Raw genomic sequence first — 14,054 nt, forward strand, 5'->3', positions numbered from 1 at the left:
AATGACGGAACACTTATTTTGGGACGAAAGGAACATTAATTAAATAGCCACGCCCCACATACAGCCGAATTGTGTTTTAACTCGCTGCTACGGAGTGTTGAGTGAGCCTTTGCTGCCGCCGGCTGTGTCGCTCGCCGCCGTTCAATCCCTTCGAGGTATGTGAACTCGTAGCAGTTTTTCTCTCTTTTTGCTTCTATTTCTGAAAACTGATCTGAAGAAGAAGAAAAAATGTGATCGTTCAGGCTGTTTTTGTAATGAGTGAAAACAATGAATTAGTAATTATTATTTTTTTGATAACTCACGAAGAAGAAAGATTAATGTGTATTGATAAATTTCTGGTTTTGAGAAGAAGGTAGAATTTGTAGTTATTTTTTTGTCTTCGATATTTAACAAATGAATTGGAATTCCTAATTATTTCAAGTGTTGCCATGTTTGAGAATTTGATATACTTTGGTGTATTTAGTAACTAGGAGAAATAATTTGCCAGTTTCAAGATTAGTATTAACCTATCACGGATGGATCTTTTGGCTTTTTGAGATACAAGCTAAGTGAACTCAACCATTATTTTGAAATGTTGTATATTTTTTGCCATTTTGATGTGAGGAGGATTGCAACTAATATTTGAGTTAGAATCCTTTAAAAAATAAATTAATTTTGTCCCGTTTGGCTCGGAGAATTAGTCGATTTGATTCTTGATAAGCAAAAGTGGTGAACAGTTTCTTTTATATGGTAGCCTAACATCTACCAGCCCCGACTGTTCTCCCTAGGGAGTCAATAGTATCCCTCTCCACGTTACTCCCTTGGTGACTCGAACCCCCCAACTTCAAAGTTGGAGGTGGAGGGTGTTTTCCGCTTGAGCTACCCTCCCTTTGTTTAGAAGTGCCACACAAAGTGGGACTGAGAGAGTAATGTTTAGTGAATGCAATGGAATTCTCCCAGACTCCCACCCACTCCCCTTTATCTATTAGGGGTGTGGGAATTGCCTCTCGGGATGAGAGAGGCGGGATGTTTCAGCATAAGAGTACGAAGAAGCAGATGATAAGAATAGAGACTGCTAAATGGTTAGGTGATAATTGTTTTTAAGATCAAAATGACTGAATAAGTGTTGTTTTCCGGTAGACGTTTGTTTTTGGATTTGAGGTAGGAGATGGTGAGGGGGAGAAGTGTTGAGAGGGTTCTGAGAAACTGTAAAATGAATTTTCTGGGATATATTGATTGATATGTTATTGGTTTGTGTTTTGTTTGTAAAGGTACATGTTTTTGCTAAATGATGATGATAGTTAGATGTAAGATTAGTTAGTGAACCGATGAGTGAGTGAGTTAATCGTGGTGTATGTTCAAGTTATTTATACAAAATTGAGTTTGTATTGCATGAAAGCTGGCCTGGACACCACAGTCATCAAAAATTATTTTTGATGGAGATTTGGGTTCAATTGGAGAAGGAGGGTGGGGTGAGGGGTCGAAGTGGTTAAGTGTGTTTTATGAGTCGTTTGTAAGGGTGGCTAGTACAATATGGCTGCTTCATAAGTTGGCATACTCATTTAATCCTGTAGTTGAGATATTCCAAGTTGAGAGAGGGGTGGACTTCTCGATGGTCTACACGGAAGATGTTACAAGGAAAATTCAATTCCCTTTGAGCAAGACGAGGCCAAAGGTGGGATTTACTGTGGTGCCTGGGTTTAAAATTGGGAGTACAATCATTCAGACACAGGTTTATCTAACTGGCTTAAAAGGCATGGAATAGGGTTAAACAAAGAGATCTGTATAGTCGTCTGCAAGTCGCATTGCTTTATCATGTGCTTTGTTTCCTCTGACTTACATCAAGAGATTTAGAGTGCTCCATTTGACAGCTAACCTTCTTTGGTACCAGAATTCAAAGAATTCTTGTCAAAGTGATGGCACTGCTATTGCCGAGGCATAAGCCATCTCATATTTTTGCAGAAAAGTTGGTGTTCTTGCGGGCCTGGATTGGTATGGATGTTTTTTGTTATTGTTGCTACTCGCTAGTAAGTGGTCACTGGTTAGTCTAATTTGTGTATTTTCTTGAATAGAAGTTCTGTTTCCAGGGGTTCTGTTAGTCCTATGAAACGTATGTAAAGCACTGCTTTTATGTTTTTTTTCAAATTCAAGTTAGATGAATTATTGTTGTTAGGTTATTGTGTTACTTATATGTTTTCCATTATCTTTGAAATGTTGGAATTAGTTAAGTGTTTGTCTTCCAGTAGCTCATTGTGCCTAACTTGCTAGAAATTGCGTCTTTGGGGGGAAGGGGAAGTTTGATTAATTAGCCCTTGAATCTGGGAGTAAAAATTTGTGTTATATGACTTATAGTTGCTGTTGAAGTGTGTTGATCTGCATTGCTTTTTCTAAGTGATTACTTAGATTATTTATAAATTTTATCTTTATGAGTAGAAGCTAATCCATTTCGTTCTATTTCATGCGACCCTGGGTGAGTTCTTCGAACTCCACAGCATTCCTCTTTTCATTCCAATTGAGCCATAGAGGCCCAAATTTGCTTTCATTGAGTCAGCCAACCAATGGAATTGAAGAATAAGTCCCCGAAAGTTGATATACAGGTGTTCAAGAGAAGAGTTGTATACACGCTTTATACAGCCATATACGTGAGATATACAGCAATAATCAGTGATATACACTCACTGTATACGCTGTATAAGAGCAACAAAATAGGGCCAAAACATAATATGAAAAAATAAATTATATTTATAAGTCAAAAAATGAGTTTGTAAAGCAAAAGGGAAAAGATAACAACTATCTAAATTAAAGAATGGAGCACTACTAACTGGGGTCAGGTTTAAAGGGAAGATAAGATAACGAAATTGAAACGGATAGTTTTGTAGCAATCATTAATTCATTAAAATGAGCATGAGAGATTAGAAGACACAATATATGTATTGGAATGAAATAAGTTCAAATAGAGTAGAATGGATTTGTGTAGCTAACTGAGGTGTAGTTGATCGGTTGGTTTATGAAGTGTATACTAGTCAGTTGTAGTTTTAAAAATGGAACGAGAAGTTATTGTTTTCATTTCTGACACTTTCAAGATATTATGTTGGTATTGTCCATGTTCATGTTTTTGTAAAACGTGAACTCAGTGGTGGAGCCAAGAATTCTCTAAAATGAGTCAAACTATTAAGAAGTAAACACACAAAGAAGCCAATAAACGGATTCAACATATCGTATATACTACACTATGTATTTTTCCCTGCAAAGGGGTGTCAATTGAAACCCCCTGGACAGTGGTGGCACCGCCACTGTGTGAACTTATCTGTTCTTGGCACATAGCTGACTGATGTTGTGCCCTTAGCTGCTGTATTGCTTATTTTCTGTCTTAGCCTTTGATTTCTGACACCTTTACTATTACTGTCTTATCTTCCACTGCTGCTTCACGTGCTCTTGTATTCTATTATCGTCGGTATCATCATTTTTATACTCTCATTACATGTAGTTAAATCTTCTATCCAATTTTTTATAACACTGCTCTCTGTGGGTGAAAAGTAAAAGAAAGTGCATAAGAGTGCTATGCTGTCTTTGAATGCACTGTATAAAATACTTTTTGAGCTGAAATTCTATTTTATTGATCTTCAGGATAAAGCCATCTTTGCTGCCTTGAAAAACTAGCCTGTGTTGTTTCGAAGCGAGTATATAAGCATTATGAGAACAACATTAGTGAGACAGAAGGGTATTAGCATTTATAGGAAATATTACAGCAGTCTCTGTTGTCCTAAGGTAAATGTAGATGAGATACTTCCTTCAACAAAAATACGCTCATTTAGCAGCTCAAACAGCAATTACTCTGATGAATTCACTCAGTCCAACTATCCTCCTCCTCCTGATCCTATACCGAATAGACCCTTAAGAGGTGATTCCAAAAGGCCCTTAAGAGATGATTCCAGAAGGCCCTTAAGAGATGATTTCAGAAGGCCCTTAAGAGCTGATTCCAGCAACAACCCCACCCATTCTACAACTCTTAGAAGATCTGGTGAGAACAATGGAGGTCAAATGAAGTCTCAGGATAGTGAAGATTTTCTGAAAAGATTTCAGCTTGGATTTGATCGTAAAGAGGAAAACCCAAACACAAACCCTGCACTCCACCCCAAAGGTGAAAGTAGCGACTCTCCTGTTTCGGAGGCACCTCCAGCTCCACCAGAAGATGCTGATGAGATATTCAAGAAAATGAAAGAAACTGGCCTAATACCAAATGCTGTAGCAATGCTTGATGGGCTTTGCAAGGACGGCTTGGTACAGGAAGCGATGAAGCTCTTTGGTCTGATGCGTGAAAAGGGTACAATACCTGAAGTTGTTATCTACACTGCCGTGGTAGATGGGTTTTTTAAAGCCCAAAAATTTGATGATGCTGTGAGGATTTTCCGTAAAATGCAAGGTAATGGCATCATTCCTAATGCTTTTAGTTACGGTATCTTAATCCGCGGGCTCAGTCAGGGCAACAGATTAGATGATGCATTTGAGTTTTGCTTGGAAATGTTGGAAGCTGGACATTCCCCCAACGTGGTGACCTTTGTGACTTTGGTTGATGGATTTTGCAAGGAGAAAAGTCTTGAAGATGCCCAAAACATGATTAAAACGGTGAGGCAAAAAGGCTTCATCGTTGACGATAAGGCTGTTCGGGAATATTTGGACAAGAAAGGGCCATTTTTGCCAGTGGTTTGGGAGGCAATCCTTGGGAAGAAAGCTTCACAGAGGCAATCTATTTTCTAAGTTTTTTTTTTTCATCTGAAATATTCTAGAGTTTTATCGACATATGGACAAGCTGTATGAGTATTATCATTTTATTCAAATTTCAATAGCTTTTTAGTGCCTATTTGGACTGTTGCAGAGTCAAGAGTTTTTGTATAAAGCAGGCCATTGCAAGAACCAATATCTGCTTATCCCATCCAAAGCTGTCAATGTTTTCATGCTTTGCATTAGTGGCTTTTGAACGGCTTTTGTTCGATCAAGGAGCAGAGATAGATATAACCTGACACCTTATGTTTTTTGATATTTTGTTTTGTGTGAGATGAACACAGTTTTTTGAAATTGATGCTACAAACACTTTACATGAATAGTCCTCGATCAAAAGTTAGCTCGACTCAAATCGACAAGCGTAGTTTTGCATTCTCTCACCAGAGATGCCTAGTATCCATCCATCACGTGATATAAAGGTAGAGCTCTGACCAACATGAGAGAGGACAGCTAATTCATCCACTTATTAATTCGTTTGTTACATGTTCTTTAAATGCTTAAATATATTTTGTGAATAATGGTTTATATCAAATTGGAAGGGGAACTGACTACTTTGGTAACCACTACAATTATTAAAGTCTCCTTGTTATATGACATTCAAACAAACCTCAACATCCTTTTATCCTAAAAGTTAAATGTTTAAACAAACCTCAACATCCTTTTGAATAAAAATTTTAGCTTCACAAAATAGAAGATTGCATATGCATCACTCTTTGGTCATAATGATTGAATCAAAATAGATTACCAATATAAATTGTGAGGCATCATATTAAGTAGTTTTAACAAAGAGATACAAAAATTCAAAGCTTTCTTGAGTACATACATAGTTCCCAAATGTCTATACTACTCTACTTGAAAACAGTAGAGGAACTATGAAAAATGTTGGTCTTCCAAAATTTCAGCAATTGAGGCTTTCCCTGCTAAGCCTGTCCACCACCATGTTCTGCTCCGTTAAAGTGCGTAGCATTGTCACCCAAGTTCCTCCATTAATAAGGGTGGTTGACATGTTGCAACAGGTGAATCAGTTGTACTACATTCAAATGGCTGGTTTTGAGATTAGTAGAACACATCTTTAAAACCTAACATAATAGATCAATATTAACAGTTGAAAAAATGTCAGCCTTAAAAAACAATGGGGAAAATCCTCAGAAAAATTGCTTGTAGTTGTCATCAAAATTGAGAATTCAGGTCTCAAAGATTTCATGCCATCACTGGAAATCCCCAAATACGCAAAAAAAAATACTTGAAAACATAGAGAATTGATGTGAAGTCAGAAGTAGCTGGTTGTAGTAATCACGTATATACATCAGTGGGAATCCGAATGATTTCTTCATCATCCTTACACATCATAATTCAATCAAACAAATTATTTGAAGAAAAAATATATCCAAACACTTTATACATCGACAAAGAAAAGAACACTGTGCAATGATTTTAGCATTACGAGTCATACAATACAGAAGAACTTGTCCCATATCAATGTAAATCATCACAAATTGTACAAAATGCACTGATATACAATAAGAAAGAACAGAACTTAACAAAAGCAAAACATAAATTGGTATATGGATCAGAATATCTGGCTTGGATTATCCCCTATAAGGAGAAAATATAGTAAAATCAATCAAACTAGTTCAAAAACAAAAAAAAAGATCAAAACTTTTTCATATAAACGGAGACGGATCAGAATATCTGGCTTGGATTTTCCCCTATAAGGAGAAAATACATAAAAAGCGCTCAGTAATTTCAGCTTCGATCATCTGGGGAAATATTCATCAGTTCCATCTCAAACACAAGAAAAAAAATCAATTTTCCTAACAAAGTTTGAATGAGAAAAACTAATAGATACTCATTGATGAAGGACTCGGAATTGCAGAATTGACAAAAATGATGATCTTTATAATAGATTTCATAACAAGACAAACATATAAAAATTAGTTGAAATGAATGTATTTCTCATGGTCAATCCCAAATAGTAATTGCAGAGATTCCGCTCCACAAGGCAATAGGATATGAGATCTCCATCTTCGGATTAAAACGCAGGATTCAACTGTCTTCCCCCGAAGGAAAACAGAAAAAACAAACTGCTAAATCAACAAAGACAGATTATTATATGATGATATAGATACATTGGGTTATACGAGTACTGAAAAACTCGCCCCAATTTCAATAGTGTACCATCAAAATATTATAACTACAAGGAGTATAAAACAAAATGTGAAATTTATTGATCTCAAATGATTGAATCCACACATATAGTAAGAAACAACTATTACATCTCTAAAACCTCATATATGATAAAGAAACAACTATTACATAGCTAAATCCTCATAGGATAAAGAAACAACTATTATATATCTAAATCCTCATATATGATAAAGACACAACTATTTATCTCTAAAACATCATATGATATAAGTCTTTATAGGTTACACTTGTACAACAATATGAACAGTTGCGAAGATGTAGGTCAGAAAAAATGCTTGTAGGTGTCATCAAAATTGATAATTCAGGTCTCAAAGATTTAATGCCATCATTGGATAATCCCCAAACACTATAAAATCAACAAAGACATGAACTTAGTACAATTATTTTTGCATTTTGAGTCCTACAATACAGCAAGAACTTATCCCAAATCAATGTAAATCATCACAAATTATACCAAAATGACACAGAAATTGGAATAATTGCACTGAAAGACATGAATTGACATCAACACAAACCATAAATTGGTATATGGATCAGAATATCTGGCTTGGATTTTCCCCAATAAGGAGAAAATACAGTAAAAGCGCTCAGTAATTTCAGCTTCGATCATCTGGGGAAATGATCATCATATCCATAAACACAAATTCATCAATAATCAATCAAATTAGTTCATAAAAACACAAAAAGATCAAAAAAAATTCATATAAACGGAGACGGATCAGAATATCTGGCTTGGATTATCCCTGATTTAGAGAAAATACATAAAAAGCGCTCAGTAATTTCAGCTTCGATCATCTGGGGAAAAAATCATCACTTCCATCTCCTACTTCAATCAAATTAAACAATGATAATATATCCAAATCTGGTTCAAACAGCTCTTTAAAGAGCTAAATGAAACAAATTATGAAGCAGAAATGGAATATACATATGGCGTCGGCTCATACACAGCGATCATAGTATATAAACATCGATGGTAATCAGTATATCGACGCATTTCAACAAACATAAATAACAATATTGCAAGTATATGGATCAGAATATCTGGCTTGGATTTTCCCCTGAACGGAGAAAAAACATGAAAAAGCGCTCAGTAATTTCAACTTCGATCATCTGGGGAAATAATCATCACCTCCATGCAACAAATTCAATTAACAAATTAACATTACTAACAATCAAAACATAGAAAACAATTGAAATTAATACATATGGATCAGAATATCTGGCTTGAATTTTCCCCTAAAGAGGAGAAAAAACATTAAAAAGCGCTCAGTTATTTCAGTTTCGATCATCTGGGGAAATATTCATCACATCCATAAACAAAGTAATCCAAAAAATTCATAATAAACTCAGAAAAGACACATTTTTTAAGATTGAAGAGAGAAAATGGAAGAAAAAATGGAGACGGATCAGAATATCTGGCTTGAATTTTCCCCTATAAGGAGAAAATACATAAAAAGCGCTCAGTAATTTCAACTTCGATCATCTGGGGAAAAATTCATCACTTCCATCTCAATTAAACATAGCTCAAGCAGAAATCTAATTAATACTCATACTTGAAGGCCTCAGAATTGCAGAATTGACAACAAGGCCTTGAGGGCCATTCAGTCCCGAAAGATGGTGTTCTTTATAATAGATTTCATCACAGGCAAAACATATAAAAAATAGTTGAAATGAATGTATTTCTCATGGTCAATCCCAAATAGTAATAGCAGAGATTCCGCTCTTCAAGGCAATAGGATATGAGATCTCCATCTTCGGATTAAAACGCAGGATCCTTCTATCTTCCAGAAGGAAAACAGAAAAAATCAACTGCTACATCAACAAAGACGGCTTATTCTATGATGATATATATACTTTGGATTATACGAGTACTGAAAAACTCGCCCCAATTTCAAAAGTGTACCATCAAAGTGAAAAAACTACAGAAATAATTAAAACAAAATGTGAGATGAAATTAGTAGACAGGAGCAAAAACGGAACCAATCTGTGGATTCATCTCAACGGTTGTCTGGCCGCCGCTGATAAATTCAGCTTTTCCTTTATGCACTAATCGCTGTAAGACTGCACTATTTTGAGAATTTAGCGAAGCTTATAGAAATGCGAAGTGCAAAATATACAAATACAGTTGATATATAAAAACTAAAACTACACAATTCTACAATGGCGGCCACTGATTCGGCGCCGGAAAGAGAATGAGGAGCTAAACCCTAGATGATTTTGGAGAAGAAGGAAGATGGGCTTTTATAGAAGGAATTTAGGTTTAGAAGTTGTTTTAAACTGGGCTTTTTTTGTGATCTGCTAAACTCAATGTGGGCCGGGTTTATCAATTTTAGACTTGAAAGTTGGTTTTTTATTTTTTTATTTTTTTACCATTTTGTCAATATTCAATAATGACCTTTTTAGTAAACTATTTTTTATTTTTAAGTTGAGAGGCAAAAATGAGAAAGGATGCCAAAAATTGTGGCATGTATAATAGGGGGTTGTGTATTGATTGGTTCGATTTTGATGTTTATTGAATTGACTTATAAGGTCGATTTATAGACTTATTAAATTGTTATAGAGTTATCATGATATCGGTTATTAATTATTTCGTTCGAATATTGAAATTTCACAAAAATAAAATTATTTAGAAACAAGGTGACTAAAATCGAATGAACCATGCACATAAGTTGATTGATTGCATCTTGCTCAAAAACATTCATATGTATACATCATACTATCCTTCGACTTACTTTTACCTCTCTTGAAATTATCCATATCCAACATATTACACCTTCGCACATGGCATCCTTGCATCTCCTTTGCACAATAGCTGAACCATCTCAATTTTGATTCTCCTATTGTGTCCTTTATCGGTATCACACGCTACATTGTTTCGGATATCTCCATTCTTAAATTTTGCTTTTTCTAGTATGCGACATATTCATCTTAGCATGCTCATCTCCGCAACTTTCATCTTCTGAACATTAGAGCTCTTGACTGACCAACACTTCACTTCATACAACATGATTGATCTAACCATTACTCTATAAACTTGTCTTTAAGTTTTGGTGACACATTCTTATCGTATAAGACTCCAGCTGCGAGCTTCCATTTCATCCCCCATATACTTACACAATATGTGTCATCATCATCAATCTCCCTATTTCTTTGAATAATAGACCCAATATACTTCAAATTTCCTCTTTTTTGAATGACTTGTACGATAGCCTCACTTCTGCACCAACCACAAGCATTCTTGCACTTTAGTGTTTTGTCTTGGTTCTACAAGTGATTAAAAATGTTTAACAAAACACAAATACAACCTCAGTCTATTTTTACTTGTTTGGCATACTTAAAATCGTTGTCAAAATTTATTCGTTTAATTTAGAAAATCAAGAGATAATTTATAATCTTATGTTTATTTTACCCTTCCTATTAAATACTATTTATTTTTCATTATCTAATGACTTGTAATTAAAAGGAGTAACATAGTAAAATTACTCTTCTTTTTATTACTTTTTAAGAAATGTGTCAAGTCAAATATGAATAAGTAAAGATGGACGAAGGGAGTATAACTTATTTTCGACGGTAAACATGCAAATAAGACCCTTTTCCCATCTGTCCTAGCCTTGATAGTTACCTCATATTTGTTTCTGGTGGGAGTTGACAAATATCTCATAAAATTAATCGAGTTATGCAAAAGTGGACTCGAATAATAACAATTTGTAGTATAACAAAATGTGGTTTGACCTCTTATTAAATGTCAAGTGTCAAACTAGTTATTATCTTAAGATTAGAATTATATTAGAACACAATAATAAGAGCAACGTGGTAAGCTGTGGTGGAACTTTTGCTTATTTTCTACGCCCATAAATCCAATTCCGTAACGCTTTTCTCCGTCGTAACTCCGATAGGAAAAAATGGCGACCGGCGGCGGTGCTACTGGTGGAGGAGGAAAAGTTTCCTTCAAAGTCACTCTTACTTCCGATCCTAAATTGCCTTTCAAAGTGTATGTATTATTTTTTATTTCTGAAATTCTCTTTTCTCTTTGATTTTACACCTTATTTGTGATTTTTTTTCTTCAGTTTTAGCGTTCCGGAAGCTGCTCCGTTCACCGCTGTGCTGAAATTTGCTGCCGAAGAATTCAAAGTACCTCCACAAACTAGCGCCATTATCACTAATGGTATATTTCCTTCAATTTTAGACGTTTGTGTATTAATTTTTTGGCTGAAGTTGCTGTAGAATCATTGATTACATGTACTGTAGTTATTTTTGGTTAATTAGTTATATTGTTTGGTTAGATTAAAATTGAATTGGATGAATTTGCTTGAATCAAATCAGGAGCAGTAATCAAACTAGTTTGATCTAGCTAGGTGGTAGTTTCGCTTCGGGGCAGAGCTAGAAGGTTACCTATTTGTATTAAGAAATCTACTCAATACAACAACAACATGCCTAGGGAAATTTCACAAGTGGTGTCTAGGGGAGGATAGTATGGTCGTGGAGGTAGAGAGGCTGTTTCCAAAAGATCCTTGGCTCGAGTGCATCAAATCAAAGTAGTTGAGAAATCCACTTAATATGTTCATAAGTTAAATTAACACCTACAACTTGATTTCAGATGTAGAGGTCAAATTGTGGCTCCGCCTTTGGTTTCGCTTATAACCATGTAGATGATTAATGTAATTCACCTCAGTGAAAGCAAATAGTTCATGTTTAAGAAAATTGATTATGGTGATTGAGAGAATGAACATTATGTAATTCACCTTAGTGAAAGCAAATGATTCATGTTTAAGATAATTGTTTATGGTGATTGAGAAAATAAAGATATCATCCTTATTATGGTGAAGAGAACGATATATTTGGTTTATTTTGACTATGTTTTCTTATTCATTAGTCTAATGAAGAATATGAAATAAAGCAATTTGGAATTTGGTTTTCTTACCTATTGCCTGTATAATTAGAGAGAAAAAAAAGCATGTGCTTTTACTAAATGTATGTCTTGTTTTGACACTATTTCTTTGTCCCTTTTATCTTATTTTGCAGATGGAGTGGGTATTAATCCTCAACAAAGTGCTGGTAACTTTACGCTTTACATTTTTGTTTATAGTTACCTCCTGTATGTACTTCATGATAGTTTATTTTTTATTTATGGATGATAAACAATCTGTGAATTGGGATAATGTGAGCAAAATTCAGTGCATTAAATAAGTTATGTACCCATGGATTGCTTAAGGAATTATATATGAGCTCTTTAGTAGATTATTGACCAAATCTATGTCGGAAGTTTATGACAGTCAATAAGTTGTTACAAAGTTGGTTTCAGAGCATTGATGAGCAGTGATAAGGAGTAGAAAGTAGAAACTAGTCAAGACTCAATAGGGTCAATTCGAATAATCTAAGTTTATAATGAGAAGTGCTAGAATAAACTTCTCATCACGAAATTGTCATCTTGAACCCCTTTCTCAGATTATGATGTGTTGGTTTCCCGAGCATTTTGCGCACTCTTTAACTGTTCTGTGTGAATTTTCTTAGTGAGCTTTGTGTGTTCATCATACATAGCTCAATGTGTTGTATCATGTATGCGTCTGACCTAAAGGTATATACGGTCATGAACTTTGTGCATCAGCCTAGATTACTTTCTGGGTTGCCCAATAACAATCTACCACTGCCTCTTTACCACTGTTACGCATTTCATCTTCCCATGATCTTAGTTCTTGTTTCTTCAAGTTATGTAGTAACTTTCTGGATCTGTGCTTATGAATGGATGAGTGTGGTATTTATTTATTTTTCCTGTTTTCTTTTTGTTGTAATATTTACCAAGAGGCTCCATCGTTATCGCAATGACCTTACTTTTCCTATTGATTGATGATTCATAGCACCTCGATCCACTTGGGGAAGTTTCACTTTTTGACTTGCACAGTGCATAAATTAGTGCAAAGGATTCTTCTTTCTCCATCATAGTCTGACACTCTCAAGTTTTGCAAATCTTTTCAAAACATTTGATGCATTCCCAGCGCTCTAATCCTCTAGTGTTTTCCCCATCAAGTCACCTATAATCTTGATATGAGGAATCGGACATTAACTGCCTTCTTTAAAAACTTTCAGAAGGCAAAATCAGATTCTAGTCCTTTCTATCATCTATGGGCTCTACATCGTGCCACTACACTTCCAAAATGTTGTTTTACATTTTCGAAATATTGGTGAGGATTTACCAGTCTTTGCCAACTAAGAAGCAACATGATTCCCAGTCGTGCTTGACACTTCTTTCAAAGGTTGTGAAGTACAGAGAAAATATAGTATAAATTCTGAGGTTGATTTGTATGACAATCAGATATTCAGAAGTAGGATTTGTTTTTGGATATTTGGAGTGCAACGGAAATCTGAATTGAAAATCCATGTCGTCTTTTAAAAGAGTTCTGTGCCTGAGTTGTTTAAGGTCTGGTCATGTTTTGTGTTTGCATTTACGGTAATACTAAGTAGGTTCTGATTTAGCTTTTCCTTTTCCCCATTTGCATATTTTCTACTACCAAGTAATGTGGACAGCAAGTTTTTAGAGTTATTGGAAAGTGGAGACGAGTTCAATTGACTATTGCTTGACATAAACTAGACTTCTAACCTGCGATCATGCCTAGTTACCAAGTAATTTGCTTCAAGAAGGACGATGTATCCTTATGCTTTCGGACCACAGTTCTCATTTGCTTACCGATGCAGTGCATATCACCTATAGTTACAATTGCATGTACTTTGGAAGTATAACTTTATAAATTCTGTCTCTTTTTGCCACAATATTTGTTTATCTAGTTTTCTAACTTTTTATATCAACTCAAATGGCTTTTCAGGTAATGTTTTTCTTAAACATGGTTCTGAACTGCGGCTGATTCCGCGCGATAGGGTTGGTGCTCACTGGATGCCATACTGAGCAATATATACCCATGTATTTAACCTATACTTCTTTCCCCTCTTGAGTAGCACTTTATGGTGTTTTGTGCTGCAACTTTCGATGTTGTAATATCGAGTATAGTTGAATATCAAACGAAATGAATAATGTCCTTTTATCCATGGAGCTAATAAATATATTGTGGATTACATATTTGTTGAGAATCCTA

The 14,054-nt window shown here is 35.1% G+C and overlaps 2 protein-coding genes and 1 long non-coding RNA gene across 3 annotated transcripts; 2 read left to right on the top strand and 1 right to left on the bottom strand.

Moving 5' to 3' along the window:
* Positions 1-79: 79 nt before the first annotated feature.
* Positions 80-4,958, top strand: LOC102590270 (pentatricopeptide repeat-containing protein At4g38150). The gene is made up of 2 exons (XM_006342427.2): positions 80-155; positions 3,607-4,958. Exon 2 carries the CDS (start codon positions 3,673-3,675, stop codon positions 4,735-4,737), a length of 1,065 nt encoding a protein of 354 aa, XP_006342489.1. The 5' UTR covers positions 80-155; positions 3,607-3,672; the 3' UTR covers positions 4,738-4,958.
* A 544-nt stretch (positions 4,959-5,502) lies between these two features.
* Positions 5,503-9,194, bottom strand: LOC107059741 (uncharacterized). The gene is made up of 2 exons (XR_001472867.1): positions 8,950-9,194; positions 5,503-7,315 (listed from the first exon to the last, which is right to left on the bottom strand). It is a non-coding gene; the product is annotated as an uncharacterized lncRNA (long non-coding RNA).
* A 1,569-nt stretch (positions 9,195-10,763) lies between these two features.
* Positions 10,764-14,038, top strand: LOC102590609 (ubiquitin-fold modifier 1). Its single transcript, XM_015306577.1, has 4 exons — positions 10,764-10,960; positions 11,037-11,134; positions 11,992-12,024; positions 13,788-14,038. Exons 1-4 carry the CDS (start codon positions 10,872-10,874, stop codon positions 13,865-13,867), a joined length of 300 nt encoding a protein of 99 aa, XP_015162063.1. The 5' UTR covers positions 10,764-10,871; the 3' UTR covers positions 13,868-14,038.
* The last annotated feature ends 16 nt before the right edge of the window (positions 14,039-14,054 follow it).

Source organism: Solanum tuberosum, unplaced genomic scaffold (genome assembly GCF_000226075.1).
Source record: "Solanum tuberosum cultivar DM 1-3 516 R44 unplaced genomic scaffold, SolTub_3.0 scf00034, whole genome shotgun sequence".
In the NCBI taxonomy this organism is placed as follows: domain Eukaryota; kingdom Viridiplantae; phylum Streptophyta; class Magnoliopsida; order Solanales; family Solanaceae; genus Solanum; species Solanum tuberosum.